The following is a 25,950-nucleotide window of genomic DNA, read 5'->3' as shown; positions in this document are numbered from 1 at the left end:
TTAAAAAATTGCTCATATTTGTGTCCACTGATGGTGAGGACACAGCTGTTTTTGTCAATTGTCAAAATATTGTAAAGTAAAGTCCAACACCCATAAACATTCGACTTAAAGGCGTTTAAAACAGAGAAAAGCCGCCAGACACGAACCTGCAGACACAATACACAACTAAACCAATAAAAACAGACACCTCGCACATAAAACATAATCCTACTATCTCAAACAAATGTTATCACCTCAATTAATCCAAAACATTTCAAACATTCACACAAAAACAGACAACTCCTCTCTGTCTGGGATCAAAAGCAGTGTTTGTTCTTGTGATCAGCCTTCAGGGGGGAAACATTCAGACGACACAAACCTTTTTCATCCGTCACCTTGAATGCACAGAGTCTGATGAACCGTTGAGTGTGACAGAAGTGTATTCTCAATTAATCCCGTCCTCCACAAAAGAAAAGAAGCCCAACATCTCAGACGCTTGATTCTCCACGACTTTCATAAGAAAGGTGATCAGAGCTGATTCCTCACAGGAGAGGAGGAACTTGTTTATTTCCCCTGGCGGACTCGTTTTGGTGAATGCACATCAGGCTTGTTTGTGTGTCTGCGTGTATACTTCAGTGATTAACAGTGTCAGCCGCAAACCGTCTGACAGAGCAGTATCTGTAAGGCGTAAAGGCTCATGCACAGATGAACACGCACAATAAAAAACAACAAAGAGCGGCTGACTCTCGGGACTGTCCAACAGCGGAGGCAGAAATTGGTCTACGAGCACATCTGGTCCCGTAGGCCTATTGTCATGCTAAATACCGCACAAATAAAATGATGACAAACGTAAAAGTTTTCTAAGTTGAGCAGTGATGTGAGAGGACAGTGCGTTTATTTCCGAGCAGCAGGGCTACAGGGAGCATCATTTTTCTCCATCCATCACACAGTCAATTCTCCTCTGCATGTCATTTTCTCTGTCCGATCACATTATGCGTCTCCTGTGTCACCTCTCTGACAGCTCGCTATAAACACTGGGATTATTTAAGGCGGGTCAGCTCGCTGTCGTGTCTCTGCACTGATGAAACTGTGGGAAACGCAGACTGCAGTCTTTATCTGTTCGGCAGGGAGTGGGCTTTATGGCTCCAGTTATCCATTCATTTTTAATATTTATTACATCTAATTATTTAATATTCTTTATGGATTTTTTTTTATTCAATATGCTTGAATTGCTTTTCTCTTAATTTTAAATGTACTTCATAGATTTTATTATGTTTTATCATTTTTATTCACAGGTGATAGTTATTTTTTTATGTTATTTTACACCACTTTCTACTTTTTAAAATGTATTTATTATATTCAAATTTTGTATTCTATGTTGTTTTATTATGTGTCATATTATAATATCATTATTGTTTATATTCTCTAATTTATATTTATATTTATAATTTTTTATTATTTATTTTCTTACATTTTTATAGATTTATTATTTTCTATTTTTTTATGTATTGATTTTTTTTATTAATTGAAGTGCTTGTTTTTAATATGTATGACTGTTATTACAATTATTATCATTATTGTGATATTATTTTTACTTTGTTTTATTTTGTTATACACTGTACTATTTGTTTTATCAGTTTTATTTATTACTAGTTTTTATTGTCTTTATTTTTTATCATTTGTCATTTTTTTTATTTTGTTTGTTTGTATATGATGCATCATAGTTGTTATTACAGTTATTATATTTTTTTATATTTTTTATTTATTATTTAATTATTTTTTATTGTTTTCTATTCATATTTTTTTGGGGGGGATTATTAATTTTTGAATACTTTGTCGTTTTATTTTATTATATTTTATTCATCTTATATTTAATGTACTAGATTTTTAAATGTCAGTTTATCTTTAAGTATCATATATCTCACAACAAATACCCACCGTGAGACATGTATTTATCACCACATACTACAACATTTATAGCCTGATGTACTTTCCATTAATGGTCTTCCGTATGTGGGCTTTAAAAATAAATACATTCTGACATCCAATCCGTCTCCCTGCAGGGAAATCCTCAGTTATCTGTCACATATCTCCTCTGTAACACCGGCTCACCTCTGAAATGAGCTTTCTAAACACATAAATACATCAACATTGTGTTGCACTAAAACATGGATGAGCCCGGAGAACTTATATTATGGCACTCTATCAGCCTCACTCTCTTCCCCCATGAGGATGCAAGGGATTTATGCAGCAGAGGAGGCACTCAAACTGATAGCAGCCAGAGAGCCGACCGGGGGTATAGGTTGTGGTGGGGAGACTTGAAGGCATGATTGATGTTTCCTGGACAATTTCACAGCCCTCGACTTCCAGCAGAGAGGTAGAGAGAGCGCAGGAAGAAGAAAAAAGACAACTGTGAGCTTAAAAAAAGATCCTGAAGGAAGTGATCCAGAGTCACGAGAACATGTGAAAGTGTCCGGTGACTTACTGGAAATGAGATTTAAATGGGTAACAATGGGAGTTAACCAATTTAATGAATAATTTCCAGGTCCAGCTGCATCAGTCAGACAGGAAATTCTGTCTCTAGAAGGTTACACCAGTCTGTTTCAGCTCAGATTACCATTTTTGACCTCATGTTATGTTTCTTTATTTCTATTTTTTATCTGTTGGTCTCCATTCATTTCTGTACGCCGTGTATGGAGCCAGAAAATGGTGGATTCCTGCCCACACTCCAGGTTCTGGAGAGAAGGAGTTCAATTATCTTGGGGTGTGAGGGTAAAATGGAGCGTGAGATCTACAGGCGTCAGCAGGACTGGACTGTTGTTGAAGAGGGAGCTGAGCCAGAAGGCAAAGCTTCTGATATACCAGCCGATCTGCGCTCCAACCCTCACCGATGGTCATGAGCTTTGGGTAGTGACCAAAAGAATCAGATCACGGATACAAGCAGCTGAAATTAGTTTCCTCTGAGGCGTGGCTGGACTCAGCTTTATAGATACAGTCAGATCAGACACGAAGAGAAGGGCTGGAAGCCGCTGCTCCATCACAGCGAGAGGAGACAGTTTAGGTGGTTTTGGGCATCTGCTCTGGATCCTCCTGGCTGCCTTCCTTTGAAGGTTTTTCTGGGCAGTTCCAGCGGGTAGAGGAGTTTATGTTTTTGCTTCCCATTTTTTGACTGCAGGCCACACTTTCAACAATAAAAAACAATTAGCAGACTCCTCCATTTTCCCTGAATTAGGCGCACGTCGGGTCATTGTGACTAGATAACGTTAGCTAGATAAACTGGGGGGATTTAACTCACAAGGACTACCGGCATCTTTTCAGTTGGAGCATTTCCTCGCACGTTGCACGGCGTTATTTTAGATCACACTACCTTGCTCGGCATGACCCGCCCTACTCTGCCTCTGATTGGCTACATCCTGCCCGTTAAGTAATGCGCATGCGCAACTCTCACCAAAGGTTGGACAGAGGCGAGATGTCTCACTCCGTAGCTAAAACAGAGCATTCAAGACACAATTTGTAAAGGGATGCTGCAGCAATGCACCATATGAGAAAAATAATGTGTCTTTTAAAAAAGTTAAAGTATGTAAACTTATTCTACTAGGAACCCAAATAAAAGTATGACCCTGAAATTAGCATAATATGACCTCTTTAATATTTAGAGCAACTTAGTTAGATCTTTGCTCATGAGACAAGTTATAAATGCGGTGGAGCAAACGCTTTAAGCTGCTCTAATTTCTATTTTTGCAAAAACATCTGGTGAAATGTGAAAGGGGCCACGAACCCACAGAGGTTAGTCACCCGACAGTGTAGATCCCCTCAGCTGCAGGACCATTTAGCGTCTTTCAGCTCATTCAATGTCTTTCAACATTGACGTTCTAGTTTAGTCTCACCGCTCTCATCAACCTCCAGCTGCAGAAGCAGGCCGCGGTGTTCAACCAAAAAAAACCCCCTCTGATAAACCCACTGTACACTACCTGCCTCACACCAACGGCAAACACACAAAGTTAGCAAACTAGCTGAGCATAATGGAGCATTTAGCAGAGCCAGATATTTCCCTCAGGAGCTGGTGAAGATCAAAACAGAACAAAAAGGGAAGTGAATACATTAATCACACACACAGAAACACGACTCCAAATGAATACCAATGTGCCTCAGTGTCTACTGGTTGTGTAAATGGCCGACTGTTTGCTAACAAGGTACTTACAGTTTGTTTACCTGACAACAAGTGCCCCAAAAAATCAATTAGTGTGGCTTTATGTGAGCATCTTTTCTAATTTCTCATTTTCTAAGTTAGCAAAATGAATGCAATGTAGGCTCCTCCAGGAAAAACACACCAGGTAGACTGCTGCATTGACTCACAGGACATTATGCCGTCCTAATTTCATTTCCAATAATGACAGAGAGCTAATGGAGATGAAGAGGAGCGGACGAGATGGAGAAGATGAAGATGTCCATTGTGCAAAAAGGAGAATTACTTCTATTGCTGAAACTATCACTGGAATTATTCATAAGTCGAGCATCAAATGTGCCTCAAATTCTCTGTTTTCCACTGTAAACTGAGTTTCTTTGAGTTTTTAACTCTCGGTCAAACAAAAACAAACAGATTGCAGACGCCGCCCTCGGCTCTGAGCCTCTGATTTAAACTATTCTCTGACGCTTTATTGAAAGAAAGAAAAAAACGTCTCTGGTATTTTGTGTAGATTTTATGCATACTCATATCAACTCGGTCTGACTCATACATTTAAAGCGATTTTTCACAGAGCAAAATGCAGGTCAGCCCAAGAGAGATGCTTCCACCCCCCTAATGATGCATTCATGGGTGCAATAAGAGCCAAAAAAACAAACTGTATTTGGACGACAGTAGCAGGCAGCCCCTGGGACATCAAGATGGATTGTGGGTACTGATGAGATTGAGTACAGTGTTGGGAGTGTGGGAAAAATGTGCTGCAACGAAGACCGAGGATTATCGACTTTGAATGTTGCGGAAGCAGGGCAGGTATCACGGAGCTGCCTTGTGTAGGTGTGCATTAGCATAGGTGACTGAGTTCTTGGCTGAATAAACTTGGCTTTGTGTGACATGCATGAATACCTTTCTCTGCACTTAATGGTGGCTGCACTCACAGGATTTTCTGTTTCGTGTTATGAAAAGATGATAATGATATATGAGAGAGTGCTTTGTGGAAAAATCTGTTTTTGCATCCAACAAAAGCAGAGCAGATACAGTAAGTTACACAAGCCGCCTTAGTTACACATGGGTGCAGCAGCAGCAACAAGGTGAGAGACAATGAAGCATTGTTCAGTACTTCTGCTCTTCTGTCTTTTGTTAAGACCAGTTTAAGCTGAAGTTCTCTGCCAGAAAACGGTGGATTGCTTCCATTGATCCGGGCTGATCGTGTGAGCTGCTGCCCCAAACGAAGGAGCTCAAGCATATCAAGTTGTGAGGGTAAAATGGAGCGTACAAGACTGTAGTGGTGTAGAGGGAAGGCAAAGCTTTCGATTGACCAGTCAAACTACGTTCCAAGCCTCAGCGATGGTCATGAGCTTTGGGTAGCGACCAAATGACTGAGATCTCAAGCAGCCAGAATGAGTTTCCTCCATAAGTTGGTCGGGCTCAGACTTAGACACGGCAGCTCAGACACCCACGGGGAGCTGGTAGAGCTGCTGCTGCTGCGGCTGCTTCCTGTTGAAGGGAGCCATGTCGAGATGGTTTGGGCATCGGATCAATATGCATCCTCCTGGATACAGACCCTGGTGTTTGGAAACAACCTGGTCCCGGATAAGTGGGTGGATGGATTTAGGAGTGGACTATCCACCTTACTCCTAGCTCCCCATGATACCTTGTGCCATTGCTTCCTGTCGCTTAACCGGAAACGTTTCCCATGCTAACAGGACGCTTCTTAGAGCAATTGGTACAGCGAATCACTAATTCATGGGGATCGAGGTTAGCGACTTAGTCGAGTGACTACTAACACTACTGTTAAAGCTTAGCCCACTTGGCTAACGCTTCTTAAACCTTGAAAGTGCTGTCGGTGCATCAAATACTTTGCTTATCACCCGTAATCATTTTACCAAATAACCTCGCCAGGAGACTGTGAGGGATTTTTAAGGTATACTGATATCAACATATATACATTTTAGACAGTGGTAAGAAATCTGATGACGCTACGCAGTCATTTTAATGACAGCTTTATATTTTAACTGTAATAATCCTTTAAATTTTGTTGGTAAAAGCCTCCATTCACCTTCACAAATGTCCCAACTAAGCTCCAATGCGCTCTACTGAATGCCATTCTTGTTCAAAGGAGGTTAAAGGGTTATGGTTGAAGCTTAAAGATTAATTTGAATCCTGAGTATCCAGAGTCGATTTACATTTATAGCTCAGAGTTGAGCTGGAAGTATTGTACATGATCCGGCCATATTGTGTTTTAATTAGACTGACCGCATTAACTGTAATTACACCTTTTCAAGCGACAATGGAAAGGTCTGAATATAGAGCTAATCTATACAGAGGCTGTATTTCATTCACCGTTATAGAGAGCGGTGATCACTGAGAGCAGAAGGAGATGGAAACAAGAGGAAATGAGGAAGGAGAGGATTACTCTTCAAGATGATTCAGAAACTGAAGGAGGGGAAAAATACATGTGGTCTCCAAAAATATCTAAGGCTAAGTCATCACCCAAAATGCAAAACAACAGGAAGTTAAATTTGATTAGGGTTGATTTTAGGATCAGAAAAGAGATAAAATATTCATGCATCCATGCTGTTTTACTCTGTTATCACCAAACGCTTCCTCAGGTGCAGCATTAAAAACAGACACAAGCGTCAGCGTGCGTTCGGACACCTGTTGTTTGCCGATCTGCACGTCGGCAGTACGCAGTTTTTTTATGACTCAGGACTTGTTGGAACGAGCTGTGATGCAACCTGTCTACAGACCGCTGTGCCTCTACTTGTCCGTCACGCCGGCCAAGAGACTATAAGATGACGCAAAGCAGGTTCATCCAGATGGGGGGCATGGCGGAGTAGTATAATAAACCGCAGAGTGTTTAATCATCGTTTGCTGTTACGTGATGACATGTTGAGCTACAGGTGTTCACGCTGTCTAAACAGAGGAATCCAGCTTGGCAACAAACTGAAGGATCAGTGGGAAAATAACTGTCCCCCGTGATTTATAATTCTTCTCAATCAATGGTTCAGTTTCACTTTCAACTTGACGCATAAAATAATGGAGTCCTAGGAGCTGACTTTTAGGACTCGGTGGGGGTGGAGCGGCATTCACAGGCTCCTGCTGTCTATTGATTTCATAATCCTCGTTCTCGCCCTCACGACTTCTCCGTCTTTCTTCATTCACAATACAGAATGTTTGGACCTGATCAATAACCTGCACGCAAACCACCAAGATTATCCATTTATCACCCCCAGCGCTCCCTCCAAACACGTCAGCACTACAGTGTTGAGTGTTATCAGGTCAGGTTCTCTTGTGCCAGGCATCATTCGGAGCAACTTCAGGTGACTAACTGTACATTCACAAGAAGAAGAGGGATTTAACAGATAAGTTAAAGCTTTCAAGAGTCCTTTTATGTTGACTTCAATTTTCTATTTCTCTCCCGTCACAATGCTGTGCTTATCCTCTGGTTAAGTTTAAGTACAAAAAAACATTGGTTATGATGAGGAAAACTGCTTTGGTCGCCACAAAAAGGGATGGAAATGTCTCAAGGTCTCCTTAAAAACATCTGGTTCGGTCGCCACTAACACAGCTGGGCCTGGCACAGTTTCCCGTGAAAAACATCTGGTTTTGGTTGCAATAAACACGGCTGTAGATGGCCAGACTTCCCATGAAAAATATCTGGTTTTGGTCTCCACAAAACCAACTGGAAATGTCCCAAGATCTTCTGAAAAAACACCCAGTTTTGTTGCCATAAACACAGCTGTAGATAGCCTGACTTCCTGTGAAAACATACGTTTTGATCGCCACTAACACGGCTGGAAAGTCTCATTAAAAACACCCAGTCACGACCGGAATGCCCCGGGATCTCCTTATCCAGTGGTGTTACGGTGTTGAAATGCCGTGGTGCCTCATCAAAAATACCCTGACGTATCTGTGGTTTGCAGAAATATTAACAGCCAAAAACAGCTCAGGATATAATGTTAGCAGTGTGTAATCCCCTTCAGGTCACCCACTACCATCCTTTTCTTTGAAATCAGAAAACCCTGTAGTCAAACCAATCTCCCACACAAACAAGCCAAATTTAACTGCAAACCTTCAAGATTTTCTTTTGTCATTATTTAGCTGCTACATTCTGTTGTTTTCTAACCAATAAAGGCTGTCCTAATTGAGAAGGATAACAGCAATTAGTGGCGAGGACAAGAGTTTAGGCTGAGATGCAACTAATTAAACTTCCTCGGCGTCAGAAACAGGCAAAGGTTTGGGGAGAAAAGTCACCAAAGGGAGCCGGGAGAGCAGCAACCCTGCACTGATTGCACAGAACCAAACTTCTCCTCTTTGCTTTCTTTTCAATGTCTATCTTGTAATCGTTACGAAATGCTCCGTGTCAGTGGGAGGACGTGTTCCTGCCCACACAATAGCAGTGAACAAAATTGCTACATCTTTGTATGAGTCAAATTGTGAGCGGCTCAGGATGTCAAGACTACTGAAGTGGGACTATGTCACTGTCCCCGTTTCTCAATGAGCAGTCACTGAGAACCAGCGAATGCAACTGTGGGCTTGAAAAGCAAGACATAAAAAAACAAGTGGTGTTCCTTTTGTTATTGTTGGTTTTATGTGTGAGTGGGCGTTCGCTCATGTCAAGACAGGATTAAGTGGTAGATACGGCAAACAAAGGAGAGCAGGGGTGGGAGCGTGAGCTCAAGTCCAAGTTTAGCAGAGTGTGGGTCCTCATCACGAAGGGTATTCCCTTAAACTGCACTACCCAGCATGCTCAGTACCCCTTATCTTTGGCCTGTTTTGTGTCACTGTGGCACCAGATGGTTCTCCCGAGAGCAAGGAGCCTAATTTCCCATCACCACCTGGGAACAGCCGGAAACTGATCCCACAGTCGCCCCTCATTAATTAAAGGCTGTAATGGCATGCAGGAGAAGCTGTCTGTCCTGTCAGGATGAAACACACAACACTGAAACCCCGCAGCTAAGGTTAGAGAGTATCTGCAAAAACTGGAAAAGGACAAGGCCGCTGACAGGCCATTATATTACCGACTGTACCCCGGAGAAGCCATCCAACGTACCTATGGACTCCCCGAGATACACAAGAAAGGAGCACCACTCAGACCCATCGGCAGCGTCAACTCAGCTATGGTATGTGGACGACACCTGGGTCAAAATCAGAGCAAGAACATATAGAGACAGTCTGCCCTTCTTGGACTGTGCAGTGCACACTGAAGAAGCCAGAAGCCTCAACACACGGATCAATACTTGCTGTTCGACTGTCATCACCCACTGGAGCACAAGCTGGGGTCATCAGAACCTCATCGGGCTGAGACCGTGCACACAAAGACAGAGGGGAAGGAGAAGGAACAGCACAGGGGAGCACTTAAAACCAGTGTCTACCAGAACTGGGCTGGGTTTCCGGTGCATTCGTGATGTCAAACGTGAGTGATGTGGTAAGACGCTTGTTTCTATCCAAACAACTGATATATTTTCATTTTGTTCTTGTTATTTCCTGTTATCTCCCATTAATTCCTGGTAATTCCCATGGAAAGCCTCCAAAATCCACCCCTCCTCAATATTCCTGGAATTTTCAACCCACTTCACCACTCATACAGTCTGTTGAACAAGTATTCTTGTGTTTCATTTCCCATAGAAAGCCTGTAGACTAGTTTTTCCTGTGTAGATTTGTATTACTGATTCCAGAGAGCGGGGCCATATTACTGCAGGCTGCTCTTGAACACAGCATAGAGTGAAATAGTAAAAAGTAATACTTGATGATAACAGTGCACAATCATTCAATCATTCATTCAAATGGCTGCGATCACTGCTTTCAGACTGCCGTATTTAGAGGCCGTTCTTAGTACGTAACTTACAAGTATTACAAAAAGCATTACACAATTCAACGCAGGCTGACAAATGAAGTGCTCATAGTCAGCTCCTGGATAAAAACTGTCTGGAGGAGGAGCACTGTCACTGTCCACCAGCTGGAAGACATCACATGTGAGGTGATTTTTTTATGAAATCATCCAAATGCTAACATCCAGCTCTTAATCTCTTTCTGATCCTTTAAAACCAACTTATTGCAGCTCCTCCGCACTTCAATCACAGCCAAATTAAAATAAACAAAAAGTGTTATTGCTCTGCTGTTGAATTGCTTTTCAATCACAAGTCAATGTGAGAATTAAAGATGAAACACATGACGGGAAAAGTGCATTTCTGTGAAAATCTTGTTGACTCCAGTAGAGCCTTTAATCACTCCTGCGAGAACACGGGGAGCAGACTAGTTCGAGCCAAGTAATCGTGTCACAGTTGTTAGTAATCTGTGCTTATCGAGGCTGCAGGGAGACGTCGGCTAACTATCAGCGCTCACATTGAACAAAAATGTGACCCACCAACATGCAGCCCCACAGGAAGGCATAAAAAAAACAAGCTGAGGTCAACTGAAGACGCTCTGAGCCACCGCAAGCAAAAACATAAAAGACTGTGTACACAGGGTAAAGGAGAGAGACATAAAAGACTTCCTGTTTCTGTAGGAAGTTTTAAAAAATTTACAGGAAACCTGGTCTACTGGAAAGAAGAAGAAATGTCATTGTGCAGAATGAATGGAGACTGCAGCAGGAGATGGAGGAGGGAGGGTGAGGAGAGTGTGTATGTCATCATATGTTTGGGTAATTTCTGTCATGTATACATAAAGAGTTTACCCAATAAACATTGTGTTACGTTAAAAAGAAGGAAACTGATTTGATTTGAGCACGTCTAAGGTGCAGAGTGCTAAAGTTACAGGAATATCTGTCACGTTGCATGTTTTAAAGTCTGGTCATTAACCATCATTAATCATTAGCCGTTAGGTGGCCTCCCTCCTTTGTCTACTGCTGCATAAACACAACACTGAGCAGCTGGGAGCTCCCAGTGACTCAGCAGGTGTTGAAATAACAGGAATGCAAAGTAACAGCTTACAGGAATCAGTGCTAACGTTAGCAGGCTAGGCTGTCTAGTGAGCTAAACAGCACAAGTGGTCCTCCTGGATGTGATTGTTGTAAAGGGACAGATGGCTTTAAATGCTAACCGTGGACTACACTAAAAGTTAATTGCGCTTATGTCTGTTTTCTTGCGGTTCTGATGAGCTTTCATTTCCCCAGTAAACACACCGACCTCTTCAGCCTCTCCCACGGTCTTCTGCTGCTCCTCTCGGGGTCACTCATCCTCCAGAGCAGCTCTTCACTAGCCTGGAGACACTGCAGCTGCAACACTTGAAGAAGCTGGTGTGTTTACCGGGGAAACTACAGCTCACAATCTGCTGTATAAGCTGCCCTGCTGGCTGTTTGTTTAACACCGGACAACCACTGAACATACAGCTAGGAAATAGCACGTTAGCTAGCTAAGTCTTGTCTCGTTTGTGGTGTGATTCAATCAGTTGAACGAAAAACTTGTTGGATGTATTTAGCATAGAGTACCGAGACCACGCTGGCGCTGTCGAAGCTTTCGCCGTACAAAAACGACAGATGCGAGCCAATCTGAGGCCAAGTAGGATGGGTCTTGCAGGAAAACCAGTGGAACTCCCCAGGAAGTGTTGAAATAAGTGACGTCTAGTGGGAGTTAGTGCTAGTGTTAGCAAGCCAGCTAATCCAAGAGGGTTTTAAACAGAGATGTGGGCTAGAAGTGTAAAGTTACATAAAATGTAAATACCAGATTAAACCTCAGATTTGTACTTAAGTGTCGTCCATGAGTAACTGCCCACCCAGGAGCCCGAAGCTTAGACGGTGTCTCCACAAATGTTTTCCAACAACGTCTTTGTCCTCTGCACGATAGCCACGCTATCATTCTAGCTTTTATTTTCCTCGTGCAAAACTGCACACAGAGGCACTGTCAAATTTCAGTTTGACTTGAAGGGAAGTGTGAGGAGGGATAAGCTGAAAAATTATCTGGAGGAATGAAGTCAGTGGAGAGATAAGCGTCTGCCACTTTCATTCATTTCTGAAGTACAGTCTGCAGAGAGGCAGGTGTCAACAATCCAATCTGCAGAGAGAGCAGAGGAACCAGAGCAAGCATTCAAATGAAGGAATGAAAAGAAAGTGGGCTGATCCTGATTTATATTATATTTCTCTTCACATAAACAATTTAAACTCCAGGAGTCTGTAGTAAGTGGGAGTAAGTGAGGCGATCTGATTGATGCCTGCTGCTTTTAAAAACAGTACGTGGTGCTGGAACAATGTAAGCTATCTACCCTGTTGCATAATTCAGCAGCACAGGGGCTGGGTAGTAATGAGTCACCAAAGCAAACTTAAATATACCGCTGAAGTGATATGATTACATCCTAATGCATATGTGCTTTTTCACAATCCATTTAATGAAGCAAGAGGGCACCCACTTAGTTTTATTTTTCCCTGTTACCAAATCATTTGAGAGCTTTTGTTATGTTAAATTTCTGTTGATTCTAGTATAAAATCCCTCTCTCTGAGAGCATGAGAAGACTAACCACAGAGCATTACAAACAGGTCTGATGTGACAGCGCCTGTGCACTGGCCGACGGTTCAAAAAGCAATCATGAAAAGTCCCAGAGAGACGAAAAACAATCCCTGACTCAATAAATGGCTGTCAGAGGATGTGATTTTTTCAGGCCAACATCCTCATTCCCTGTCCGACGATGACATCAGCATTGCAGAAAAAAACAAACACTTCACAACCGGTCAATAGCTTGAGTCATGAAGTGATGTGTGAGTTAAAAACACGGTCAGAAGCTTTAGTCATAGTCGTGTTTTCGCAGAATTCTTCATATTGGTTGCTGTTTTTTTTTTTATTCTGCAGAATATCACAGTTGGGTTATTTTTCTAAAGCACAAACAAGAGTCTTGTGAGCCACAGAGCGACACAAAAAACTGTTTGTGCTCGAGGTGTGATCAAAAGCCTCAGCGCAGAGTTCAAAGAACAACCACAGGCTCGGTGCAGGGAGAGTGTACGGCGCGATAACGGAAACCCACAGACGCCCAACAAGGAGGAAAACATACAGTACAGCTGACGAGACACGATGTGGTTTTTTTTACTGCAAATGCAAACGGTGTGATTTAAAGCTCGCAGCGGCGCAGACTACGTGTTCAACATCACGGCAGCTAAATAGAGTCTCAGTTTTGATTTCAAATCACTATGTTCCCACTTCTGCTAAGCTACAAGTGTTTTGGCGCCGTACTACTGGGAACTGTGTCTTCTGTGTTGGTCTGCTGGTTTCTAGCCACGGAGATGGTTTTGGTTTCATGTGCCAAGATAAGGAGATATCCACCTCTGAGGTTTCTGATGTCGCCTCATGCAGGTGGTTTGTGAATTTAGAGGCATTTCAAAATACTTTTACTTTAATGGCCTGGCCCCATGTATAAACATATTCTGGCTACGCCGGCATCATCTTTTAAATCACTTTTAAAGACTTCCTTTTATTGAAAGGCCTCCCTATAAATGTGTTGTTTACATTTTTAGGTTTATTTTCTGGTTATTGAGTTACTTTATTCTGCACGTTGCACAAGTCTCAGGGCCCGCAACTACTTTTTCACACCGGTTTCACACTAGGCGCACCAGCACATAGTTTGATAGCTAATTAAACACCCAAAAAAATCAATCCAGAAACCACAAAGTATTAAGAAACTGCAGCATGGTTTAAATATGAGGTTGTAAAGTAGAATATGTCTGGGGTTTTTTTTCGAAATTGGGTGAAATAACCCTTTAAAACAAACACACAAACAAATCATTCTAGAGTTAGTGTGACGTTCGACCCTGATTCATTTCATCCTGGATCATTTAAAGTAAAGCAGAAGTGAAAGACCAAAAGATCTGAAATGAAAAGTGAAACCTTGACCCCACCAGACGACCTCTGGGTCGTCTTACGAGGCTGGAAACATCGTCCTCTGGCCTGACTGTGACTCTCCTAATCAGAAAAATGTCCCTTTTCAAGAAGTACAGCACAAAAAAAAAACCTATCACTTAAGTTCAAAGCAGGAGTAGCATCACAACTGATTCACGAGTCCCTCAAGGACGTAACTGTTGAATTAAATGTGTGTACTGCTGACAGATAACATCAAACAGCACACTATCTTCTGACAGCCACTGTCACACAAATTGTGTCGGCATCAAAGGCGCCCGCTGAATCTCCAGACTTTTGGGACGTGTGTCATCTAATCTCGACGTGGCATCAGTCGGGTGTATTTTCCAAACTTGTACTGTACAATCAGGTCATTTTTTTTCATCGCGGCATTGTTTCCGTTGACTCCCGCTGAGGCGTCGTCACACACAGATAACTCAAATACCAAAAGGCGTCCTGTTGTACCGACTTCACGCCCGTAGCATGAGGTCAAAGGTCGACAGATGGAGCTGAACAGCGCTAGAAAGTCTTCCAGCATGGCAGTGATTATGGTGCGAAAAGCAAAAATGGACAAAGCGGGAAAGAAACAGCAAGAGAAATGAAGGTATATCGGACAACCCTGTACTTTCTTACACTGACACCAGATAAAACACAGAGAATGCAGCCTGTGTCTTATTACAGCCATGACTCAACCTCACACCAGCCACAATATCGATAACAGCAGAGAAATGAGTGCCTGAGCTCCAGATGTTCGCCAGAAGTGCTTAGTTCATCAGAGAACTCAAATTAAATTGCTCTACTATCAGGTGTGTTAATGTGATTTACCATTAAACGCTATATTTCTGTTGACAAATGCACCATTTTTACCGGCTGTCTTTATATATATGTATCAGTTTTTGTATTATTTTTAAAAATATTTGGTATATGTTTATTTCTGTATCTAAAAAGGAACATTAATTTTGATTTTTGCTTGCTTATGATGCCTTTTCTCACATTTTTCTCCTCATGGGATCATTATTTTTGGCAGGGCACAGACATTCACCTGGACTTGTTTTCACGGCCACAGTTTGTTTGATGAACATTTAGATTTATCGTGACAAAATATGCAATCGAGTGACATGTTCTTGTGCCGCGTTTATGTTTTCATGAGCTAAAGACAACTTCTTGCGAGGACAATGCACATATTTGTACATGTTTAGTCACACAGCAGTTCATACTTTAAGGGATTCTTGTCAAAAATATTTGCTATGAAAAATATAGGCCAAAAAATCATCATTACATTCTTGATATTCTTCAGTATCTTATATATCCAGTATCTGTGTGTATGCTGTTCCAGTCAAACTGGGAAATGCTGACTTGCACTCAGAAGCAGTCTATCAGCAGTCTTTCATCCTGATCAGCCTCGCAGACGTCTACGCGACGTCAAGGCCAAGTGACGTAACAGGTTTCTTTGTCTCACTGCTCAGTAATGAACCGTGACAAAGACGGTCCACAGGTCTGAATGTCTTGAAGACGTTTTATCTCGGCCCACACAGACCGATCGGATCAAACGTGCCGACGTGGAACCTGCGTAACGGGTATTGAAAAAATGAATGAGAGGACTTATCATCTTTGTTCTCTCCAGCTCCCTGGTGTTTCCTGTTGCTAATTCTTAATCTTAATGAGTACCAGATAAGCACAAGTGTTAATTAAAGAGAGCTGCGTAATTATATCTCTGAGGGACCTGCGCCAATGCCCCCTCGCCAACACCTCCTCCAGCTGACACTCCAGCCTGCTTTCTCTTCCCGCACTTTACTCCCTCACAACATTAAGCATTCAGCGCTCTCGCACTCGTCTCATTATCTCATCCTGACCCACTGCTTTCACCTAGTTTCTGAAAATGGAAGGGGATCCACGCTCCAATGACACAGAAGTAATAAAAAACCACAACACTTTGGGCCGGTCCCGACTGCCCGAGAGCGGAGTTATAGGTGTTTTCTTCCAGTGAAATTCACCGAGGAGCATATGAAATGAAAGTCAATATTTTCACAAGCCACAACTAGAAACGGATGCAGCTCATAAAATCTGCGTCCTGGCCTGGGAAAACAACTTCGCATAACTTCACACTGGCTGATCATTGCTGAAAATGAAGCGTGGTGGTGGAGAGCGGTGGGCGCAGCAGCCTTTGGTCTTATGAAATTACCATGACATAAAAATCCATCACAACCAGCTTGCCTGCCCGGGTTGCACCAGAACGGCAGCAATCTGTCAGCTCATCTGTGAGACCACCCTAAGGAGGGGAAGGGACAGGCGGAGAATAATAACAGAATGGACAACAAAAGGCTTTGCCAGAATCATGTGGTTATGAGTTGAGCTTATTAAAAACCACAGTGGAGGATAAATATGCAAACACGAAGCCCGCCCTCTAGCAGGAAACACAATAAAATATGGTGTGAAAGACTGAGAAGGCTGAGAGTGAAGCAGGAGGGAGAGCAGACACCCCGCTGCTAATTTAATAAACCAACTATAGCAGGCTATGCACTTCCATTATGTTGTGTCATCTGTCCTGCGGAGGTTGGACCGGTTCCTCGGGGGAAGGTCAGACATAATCAGATGCAATCAAGTCATCCGGGATCCCAAATTTAAACGCCGCCCCGGCAGGTTTGGGAGCTGATGGCCGTGCTGTTTGTTTCTGACGTCACTCGCCATGAGGGGAGACAAACATACGTCAGGATACATCCGGCTGCAAGATTTTTACAGCAGAAGTAGTCCACAGCCAGGACGTGTCGATCCAAGAAACAAATATGTTCAAACTGCTGCTTTTCTGGAGATTTTCTGTTAAGTAGGACGGTGTTGGATCCTGATGCACGTCACTTTGTTTTGACTTGAATCAAGACGAGACGATCCCGCCGAAAAAAACAATCGGCTCTGACACCCGTCTTGCCCTTAAAGGCCTGTCTACACAGCAGGCGTCTCAGTCACGCTGTTCAGCCGCCCGTCTCACATGCCTCTGATGGAAGAGATACACTTCTGTGGTAATCAATACAGCTGTCCACACAGGCTGATGAATGGCTCACGTTTCACTAGAGCTTGATACACATAGCTGCTACCCAAAGCACCTTTTCTAGTCTATTTTCTAAGGTTTTCCATGCTTAACTACAGTGATATAGTATAAATTAAGGTTAAGTTATGGCACAAGATGAAAGCTCAATCTCATTTCCAATTTTTACCCCTACTCTGTGTTTTCAAGTGCCTCCTTGCCCCTCAGTTTTGACACCTCTAAGCCGTTGTATTGTGTTGCAGAGGTGTCTCCTGAAGTTAGCGTGCTAGCCAACTAGCCCTGGCCCGTCCTTTCTCATAATACCACTGCGAGCCCCCAGTCCTGACTGCTAGCTGCACAGCTAACTGGGCTAACAAGCTAACTGCAGCTACATTTACACCCCAGTTTGTTTGTTTGGAGTACGAATTGGAGAGGTGGTCAATTCTTACATACTGTACCTTTAAATAAGTCGACCATAGAGGTAGGAAATCAGAAAACACCCACATGAATCCGTGAATGAATGAATTTGGGAGGGAAAGAGAAAAACAGTCTCTCAAAGGGCATCAAAAAAACATGCATATGAGTCATTGAAACTCTCCTCCCTTAACGGCCTATACCTCCACCTATAAGCAGTTAAGCGTATAGGTGTCGCTAGTATCAGAATGAGTGTTGAGAGATTAAGAAGCACCTGCACAATTTAAAATGTCTTTATCTAAATCGGTATAAATAATCAGAATGTACAGGTTGGACATCAGCATGAAAACAAAGCGAGAGAAGAAAAGGCTCCATTTAGCTCAGCTCGTTAGTCAGTGCAGAGAGGCTGTCACGTATGGTCAGTGGGAGTGCAGAACAACGTGGATTTAGTCATTATGTGCTGCACTGCTTTTGTTCTCCAGGTGAAATCTTGAGCAAGAGACCACATTTCTTACAAAAACGAAACTCTCCCTACACGGTTTCATTACTATTCCTGGTTTGCAAAAGGCTCAAAAACCACAGAGAGGAAAGGCGAAACGACAATCACACGAGTGTTTGATTATTATGTTGGTGATTCTGCAGGTCTGACTATTTAATTCTTCTTCCTCTTGAAACGTTTGATTCAAAAAGGAAATTGTGGGTCCGCACGTTTTAAATCCTCACATTTCAGCCTGCCCTAACTGTCACAGAATGACATCACGCTGTTTTTTGTGTGAGTGCAAATTGCAGCCTCCTCTGCACCATCAGGAAATGATGCGTTCCACGAGGTGGGAGTGGAGGGGGATGAACGCTTGGCTCTGCACGCCGTCTACAGAGAAAGTACCTGTTTTCTCTGCTGCAATTTCCAGGCAGAGCAGCAGGGCCAAATATCAATGTCAAACGGAGAGGGTTTGAGAGGACGGGTGAGGGGATTAAAGATTGAGAGGGAAATGTCCGACATTCGGTTTAAAGCTGCAACAAAATAGTCGATAAATCAGTGGCTCAGTTGGCAGAAAATGAATCAACAACTGTTGTGATAATCAGTTTATCGTTTCAGATACATCATCTGGTTCTGGCATCTGGAACGTGAGGATTTTCTGCTCCTCACTGTGTCACATAATTGTAGATTAAATTGTTATGAGCTGTTGGTCAGACAAAAGAAGACATGAGGAGGACGTTACCTTTGTATCCAGGCACAGTGATCAGCATTTTTCTCAATATTATTTGACACGTGATAGTCTGAAAGATGACAGCTCCTCACACTTAATCATCATAATTTCGGAGGTGGCATTTTCATGCACAAGGTAACATCTTTCTGTTGTGCAACCGGCAGTACAAACTGGAAGATTTTCAGTTTATGATGATGTAAGAGGAGGAAAATGCAGCAAATATTCACATCTGACTAGCTTAAGTTGAAAATTGACTTCTGTACCTGCCTCCGCCGAGGAGGTTATGTTTTCACCCGTGTCCTTTTGTGAAGGTTGGTTTGTGAGCAGGATGACACAAAAACTACTGAACAGATTTCCACCAAACTCAGATGGAGGATGGGTCTCGACCTGGAATAGACCTCATTAACTTTTAGTGTGGATCCAGATAAAGGGACAGATCCAGGAATTCATTTCTTTCATATTATGAGATTGGCTGTTTTTATGACATTTTATTCATTTCTCAGATGAAAAACATCTGTCTTATTCAGATGGCTGCTATCAAAATTGGACTGTTGGGACTTGGTGGAGGTATACGCTCTACTGAGTGCTATACTAGTTGTAGATAGAATAAATGTCTTTAAGATAAAAGAAGAAGTAAGGGTCTCTGGGAAACTGCGATCAGCATTTTTTGCAATATTTTTGGACATTTTACAGCCAGATTTGGGCTGCAGGGATTATTGTTTGGTGAAAAATGTCAATCATGATTTTGGTGAAGTTGTTTTCAAGCTCAAGGTAACATCTTTTTGTTGTGTGACCAACAGTCCAAACTGGAGGATGCTCAGTTTATGATGATGTAATCGGAGGAAGTGAAGAAAATATTCACATCTGAGATGCTTGAATAAACAAAATGTTTGGCAGTTTTGCTTCCTCCGCTAAAGATTGTGTTTCCATTGTGTTTGTTGGTTTGTGTGCATGATTACACAAAAACTACTGAACAGATTTGCACAAAACTTGGACGGAAGATGGGTTCAGACCCAGAATAGACCCCATTAACTTTTGGTGTGGATCTGGAAGAAAGGGAATTTGTTATCACTCTCTTTAACATTGCCACTGGAAGATTTTCAGTTTCTGAGGAAATGCAGCAAATAGTCACGTTTGAGAAGTTTGTGTCAACAAAATGTTTTCCATTTTTGCTTGAAATTTGAGTTATGTGCGTCTAAGTCATCGATTAATGGACTGATTGTTAGACTTAAGGGTCTGGATCATAGAAAAGAACCTGTTGCGTGAGAAAAACCTGCATCCATGAGAATGAATTTCGATGAATTTTCAATGAATTTCCTCAGGCCATATCACTTGAGAGCTTGGGATTAGTTTATCTTCATAGTGCTTCTTGGACAATCTTTCCAGGTGCTATCATCATCAAATTACACGTTTCTCAATAGTTTCTGACAGGCCGAATGATGGGACGATCCAAACTCTAAGATGTCCTGTTTGTGATTATGCAAGAGGAGGAAATGCTGCAAATATTCACATCTGAGAAGCTTGAATCATCAGAATATTTGGCATTTTTTGCTTGAAAATTGACTTCAGTCCATCTAAATCATCAATTAGTCAACTAATTGCGTTAGCCATAAGTTTCTTGTTGTATACGACAGAGGCTAAAGGGTCTGGATTATAGAAAAGAGCCTGCTGTGTGAGGGAAACCTGGATTAATGACACCTGTGAGAGCAGATCAATTTCTCTCCTATCTTCTGGAACAATCTTTTCTGGAGCTCATCCACGAGACAAGTTGCACCAAAACTGCACCAAAGTCCTCTCAGCACGAGCATCTTTGTTTTTCACCTCTACTAAGTTTCTAGCTGCGAGAAAACAATCGCGCTGCAACAAATTAGCCGCAATATGATTTTTTCAGTTTTCACTTGGCTCTCGCTTTTTAAAGACATAACATTTCGAGTCCCTTCTGCTTTATAGTTGGAGCCAACTCATTCAGGGCTTTTGGATAAGAGAGGGCCTGCCCACACTGACAGCTTACACCTTCTGGAGTGAGACAGTAATAGCATTGCCAACCAGGCCAGCACACACGATATAAACACAAACGCTGCTTCTGCACCATCACGACTCACCACTCACACGCCGCACATAAACACTCATTAGCAGCCACATTCTTCATGTGGGAACACAATAGCTTCAAGACAACAGGAGCTGTTTGATGTTCTTCAGGCGTAAATACCTGTTCTGACTAATGTCTCTGCAGAGCTTTGAAACTGAGAGCGTTCCCGTGTCAGAGGTCTGAGCCCAGTGATAAATATTCAACACACTGTCAGGAGTGAACTTACTCAAGCCTTGATGAAAAGAAATCACAATTAAAATCCCCAAACATTATTTACAAATCAAAATGAGATCAAAAGTCAACATGAGATCCATTATATTTATGTTTTTGTATTACAATTCTGACTTTTAATCTAAGTTTCTACTTTTTATCTCATAATTTTGACTTTTCAGCTTATAAATATGACTTTATATCTTAAATTATTAATTTTTATCAAATTATTTTGACTTTCTGTTTCATAATTCTGACTTTTTAACTTAAAATTTTAAATAATTCTGACTTTTCCCTCATAATTATCACTTTTTATCTCCTATTTATGACTTTTTATATCATAATGTTGCATTTTTCTCAAATTTCGATTATGTAGCTTAAAGTATGAATATTTATCTCACTATTTTGACTTTCTATCTCATAATTAAACATTTTAATCTTATATTTATGACTTTTAATCTCAGACTTTGACCCCATAATATTTATATTTATTTGACTTTTTAGATCGTAGTTACCTTTTCATCTCAGATTTTGACTTTTCATCTTAAATTATGAATTTTTATCTAATTATTTATGACTTTTGTCTCATAATTATGACTTTTTATCCCATAATAATGACATTCAATAGGATTTCTTTTCATCAAGCTTATTTTTCACCTTGGGTTTTTTTTTTTATCTTTAACTGTCAGAAATGGGCCTCCATAGAAAAAGCCCACGCTGTGACAGTGAACTGAGAGGTGACACAGACACACTCAGCACATTTTTGCAGTTACACGAGTTATATCAGCTTCATTACACAGTTTATATGTGTGTAATTGTTCAGATTCTCACTGTGCACTGAGAAAAGAAGCTTCTCAGGTTTAAAATCGTGAAGAAATGAGAAACTCTGGACATGAAGGTGCATGTTCGTGTCTGAAGCAGCCACCTGTTCCTGGATATTTCTGTTAACATGCGGAATTAAGGTGGTTCTCTGCTTGTTTCAGGGGAAACTGGATATGATATGTCTCATATTTCATGGACCATGGATATTCAATCACTGATGTTTCTCTCTTTTTGGACGTGTCTTACCGCTTGAATTCTTCCCACAGATGAGGTGCTGGTAGTGCTGCAGCAGCCCCCACACCTCCGAGTCGTTGTTGATGGCTTGCTCCAGTGACTCCAGCGTAAACTTGGGGATCCCGTTGTCCCTCTCCACCAGCGCGCTGCGCAGGACGCGGCTGAACACCTCTCTGAACAGGCTCTCCATGCACGCGGTGAGGTATATGGCAGCGTGCTCGTGGATCCTGAGCGCCACCCGGCTATCCACCATCCACCTGAAGAACTTCCCCACGGAGAACACCAGCCCGCAGCGCTCCGACTTGCCGCGGCTGAACTTGTCCCCGGTGCTCATGTTGTAGAGGGACAGGGCGCTGAGAGCCGCCGTGATGCAGTTGACGGAGATGGTCCACGAGAGCACCACCTTGATGGCGCTTTGGATCTCGTGCTTGGTGCACTTGGCGTAGCGCAGGCTGAGGCGCTGCGCCTCCCGGGCCACCCTCACCAGCGCGCGGCTGATGAGAGCGGACAGCCGCGCCAGGACCTCCGGCGGCGGGTTGCCCACCATCAGCTCCTCGTCTTTCCTCAGTGCGCCCTCCACCTCGCCGAGGCTCCATGGCACGTCCTCCAGCTCGGGCAGCTTGGCGCACTGACCCGAGCACTCCAGTATCTCCGTGTCCTCCGCCAGGACGGTGTTGACGGTGTCCAAACTGTTCTGTCGGCTGTGCATGGATTCGGTCAGATGCCAGCAGTTGCCCCCATGCGAGACGGACTGATGCGTGTCGGAGCAGCACAGCGACACGCTGGACGACCTGACCGAGTCCGCGGCTCCACCATAACCAGAATCAAGCGTTAAATCCTCCAGCGTCCTCACGACTGTCTTACCCTTGCCTGCCATAACTGCACCGCATACTGTTGGGTATGCTTGGTCTCCCAGTTAAATGCCACAAACTCGTCTCCTCCTTGTCTCCGAGCGCGTAATTGTATTTCCCCGCTTAAAGAGTGAAAACGACACAAAGTGAGCCTCTACTTTCCTTCCTCTGCGCGCCTGGATGTCTCCGATATCCTCATGAACACAACTTCAGATGCGTAACCCGAGAGCGCACAGACCCTCCGCGCTCACGCTGCAACAAGCGCAGCACGGGCAGGACTCCGCCGGGGAGGAGGCGGAGCCTGCAGCCCCGCGGACAGCAGGCAGCCAATCAGCGTCTCCATCAGCTGTGAGTGACACACGCAACCTGGCTGCTGCTTTTTCTACCTGGTGCTGATGGAACATAGCTGCAGAATCACAGACGCGGACCCACGTAGGCCCAGTGCGCCGAACCAATCTGTTGTTTGTGTTCATGAAGCTGCAGCGTCGTGAAGCTGAGACACATGGAGGAGATGTGGAGTGATGACACAAACAACACGCACAAGCTTTATACTTTATATGACATACAGCATGAAGCCACACTGTGACAGAGGAGACGTAAAGTGAAGGAATGAGACACAAGCAGCACAGTTGTGTCCAATACAGGTCATTCCACTGTTTACTCTGCTTTTATTTATTGTTTACACACCATCACTTTCTATGGAAGCTCATTTCTGCCAGCTGAAGAACAGAAATGATGGAAACTGAGCCTTGATTTAAAAAAATAAAGATTAAAAAAATCACATTTAAAATCCCAAAATATGGGCGGAAAGTAGAAATTAGATTTTTTTTCGCTTTTTTATCCTTTTATTTTAAATTATGAATTTTCTATGTAATTATTTTCACTTTCTAATTCATAATTATGACTCATATTTCGTAATTTCAACTTTTTATCTTATAATTTTTATTTCACAATTCTGACTTTTATCCCCAAATTTTGACTTTTAATCTCATAGTTTTGACTTTTTATCTTAAATTATGAATTCTTATCTAATTATTATGACTTTCTGTTTCATAATTCTTCACTTATTATCTCATTGTTTAAACTTTATCTCATATTTATGCCTTTTTATTTCATAATTCTGAGTTTTGACTAATAATTATGAATTATGAACTTTTTATTTCATTTTTTTAAACTTTTATATCATAACTTAAGATTCTATGTCAGAATTATGTATTTTTATCTCATAATTTCAAATTTGTACCTAATAATTATGACTTTATATTTAGTATTTCTGATTTTCATCTCTTAATTATGACTTTTAATCTCATAACTTTACCTTTTTATCTCATAATTTGACTTTTTTCCATCTTGTTTTTGATCTTTAGCTGTCAGAAATTGGCTTCCATAGAAAATACCACACACTGTAACAGAACTGAGAGGTGACACAAACATACACAGCACAGTTTTATACTTCATTCTTCTCAGTAACTTCAGGTCATGCGGTTGTTTAATCTCCTTTCATTTCTATCCACACGTCTTACCACATAATCATAGCAGCTCTGTTGGAGAGTGCTCGTCTGCAGAAGAAGCTTGCTGTGCAGTTTATCTCGACAATTAGGATGAAATACACACATTTTAACCACCATATTGTCAGGGGCCTCTTTGTAAATCAGTTACTCCTATGGAATCTCCATTTCCCACATAATAATGATTTCAATCACTGTATTTTGAATTGGATCATAATTACAAAATGTCTGAAGGAACCTCTGCAGAAACGACAGCGTCCTGCAGTGAGAAGCTGTTGTGTGTCGGCATGCTGTCCACCTCTAGTGTGAAGTGCAAGCGAGTCTGCAGCAAAAGCAGCTTCCTCCGAGGAACACTATGAGCTTTAATGCCAGCAGGTCCCTATAAATATTTCACTGTTCAAAGCTTTTTGAGTTTAGAGACGCTTCGGACGGACCTGCAGTCCTGCGTCAAGGTTTAGCATCGCTTCATCGTGAGGTCATCGGATGATTTATCCATCATAACACAACATTTCTGTCGGGCCACGATAACAAAGATTGAGTGAGTCTAATTCTGAAGGCATGCTGAGAGGAACAGTTGGTGGAATGATGATTCACCCGTTCTGCCGGGGCTTCTCCTTGTACGTCTGAGCCGGACCAACCATCTGTCCACACTGCTGCCTGCCATGCCAGAGGCCCTTTTCATATTTTCTTAGCATGACACCGCAGTCACAGCGCCAGAACTGAAAAACTTACTACACTGGAATATTTTTGTTGTCTTTGTGACGCCCACCCGCTCTCGCAGAGTGACTGACAGGGAGAAGTGTAAAACAAATCATGTCGGTATCTTAGTTTCATTGTTTGGCTGACAAATGATAAACAATAGCAGCACCATGCTGCATGTTGTATCTCAAAGCCAAGACCCTCCGCATGGAAACACATTGAGCCTCTGAATGCTGTTGGATGGAACTTCTTTTGGCTAAGACGGACGTGTTTGTGAAGATTTTTTTGTTGACTGAATATTGAGTCATTTAACTGTCAACATAAGGGATGAGACGGAAATATTCTAACAGGAACTCCATAGAGAAAATGCAGGATTATTTAAAGGTCCCATGTTCGGAAAAAGTCAGATTCAGTTCACGGGGAATTCATATGGACAGGTCATATTGAGAAAATGTGTCTTCGAACGCCCCGACAACAACAACGACGTCAAAGCTGATGTGGACACGTGGTTGGCGATGCCTGCTCAGGCCTGTGACAGCTGACCAATCAGAGCACATTTTCAATGGTGGGGTTCTTAAAGAGACGGAGCGTCCAGACAGAGGATGGATAGAGGTGCTGCAGTTAAGGACAATATGAGAGAAATAATGTGATTCTTGGACATTAAAGGTGCAGTATGCAATTATTATAGAATGTGAAGAAGTTTCTGAAGTTCCTTTCCAAATCTACACATTGCACCTTTAAAGCCTTTATCACCCAGCCCTGTGTTTTTGATTAAATGACAATAATCCATGTTGCATAAAGAACCTCTGTCTCAGCAGATGTCATCATCAGCACATCCCCTTCTCTCCGCCTGTGACATTAACTGACTTCATCTCCAGCAGTCTGCCACGAGCTCTTGATGCAATGCAGCATATCT

At 42.4% G+C, this 25,950-nt stretch overlaps 1 protein-coding gene across 1 annotated transcript in view; it reads right to left on the bottom strand.

The window, feature by feature from the left end:
• The window catches only part of LOC141008403 (ankyrin repeat and BTB/POZ domain-containing protein 3-A), a 174,045-nt gene extending 150,963 nt beyond the window's left edge, over positions 1-23,082 (bottom strand). Inside the window, exon 1 of the mRNA XM_073480751.1 lies at positions 21,989-23,082. Coding sequence (XP_073336852.1) covers positions 21,989-22,853 — 865 coding nt within the window. The 5' untranslated portion in view covers positions 22,854-23,082. The remainder of the gene's footprint in view (positions 1-21,988) is intronic.
• Positions 23,083-25,950: the final 2,868 nt, after the last annotated feature.

Source organism: Pagrus major, chromosome 14, assembly GCF_040436345.1.
Source record: "Pagrus major chromosome 14, Pma_NU_1.0".
NCBI classification, from domain to species: Eukaryota; Metazoa; Chordata; class Actinopteri; order Spariformes; family Sparidae; genus Pagrus; species Pagrus major.
The sequence above is the reverse complement of the archived record's forward strand: the minus strand, read 5'-3'. Positions and strand labels throughout refer to the sequence as shown.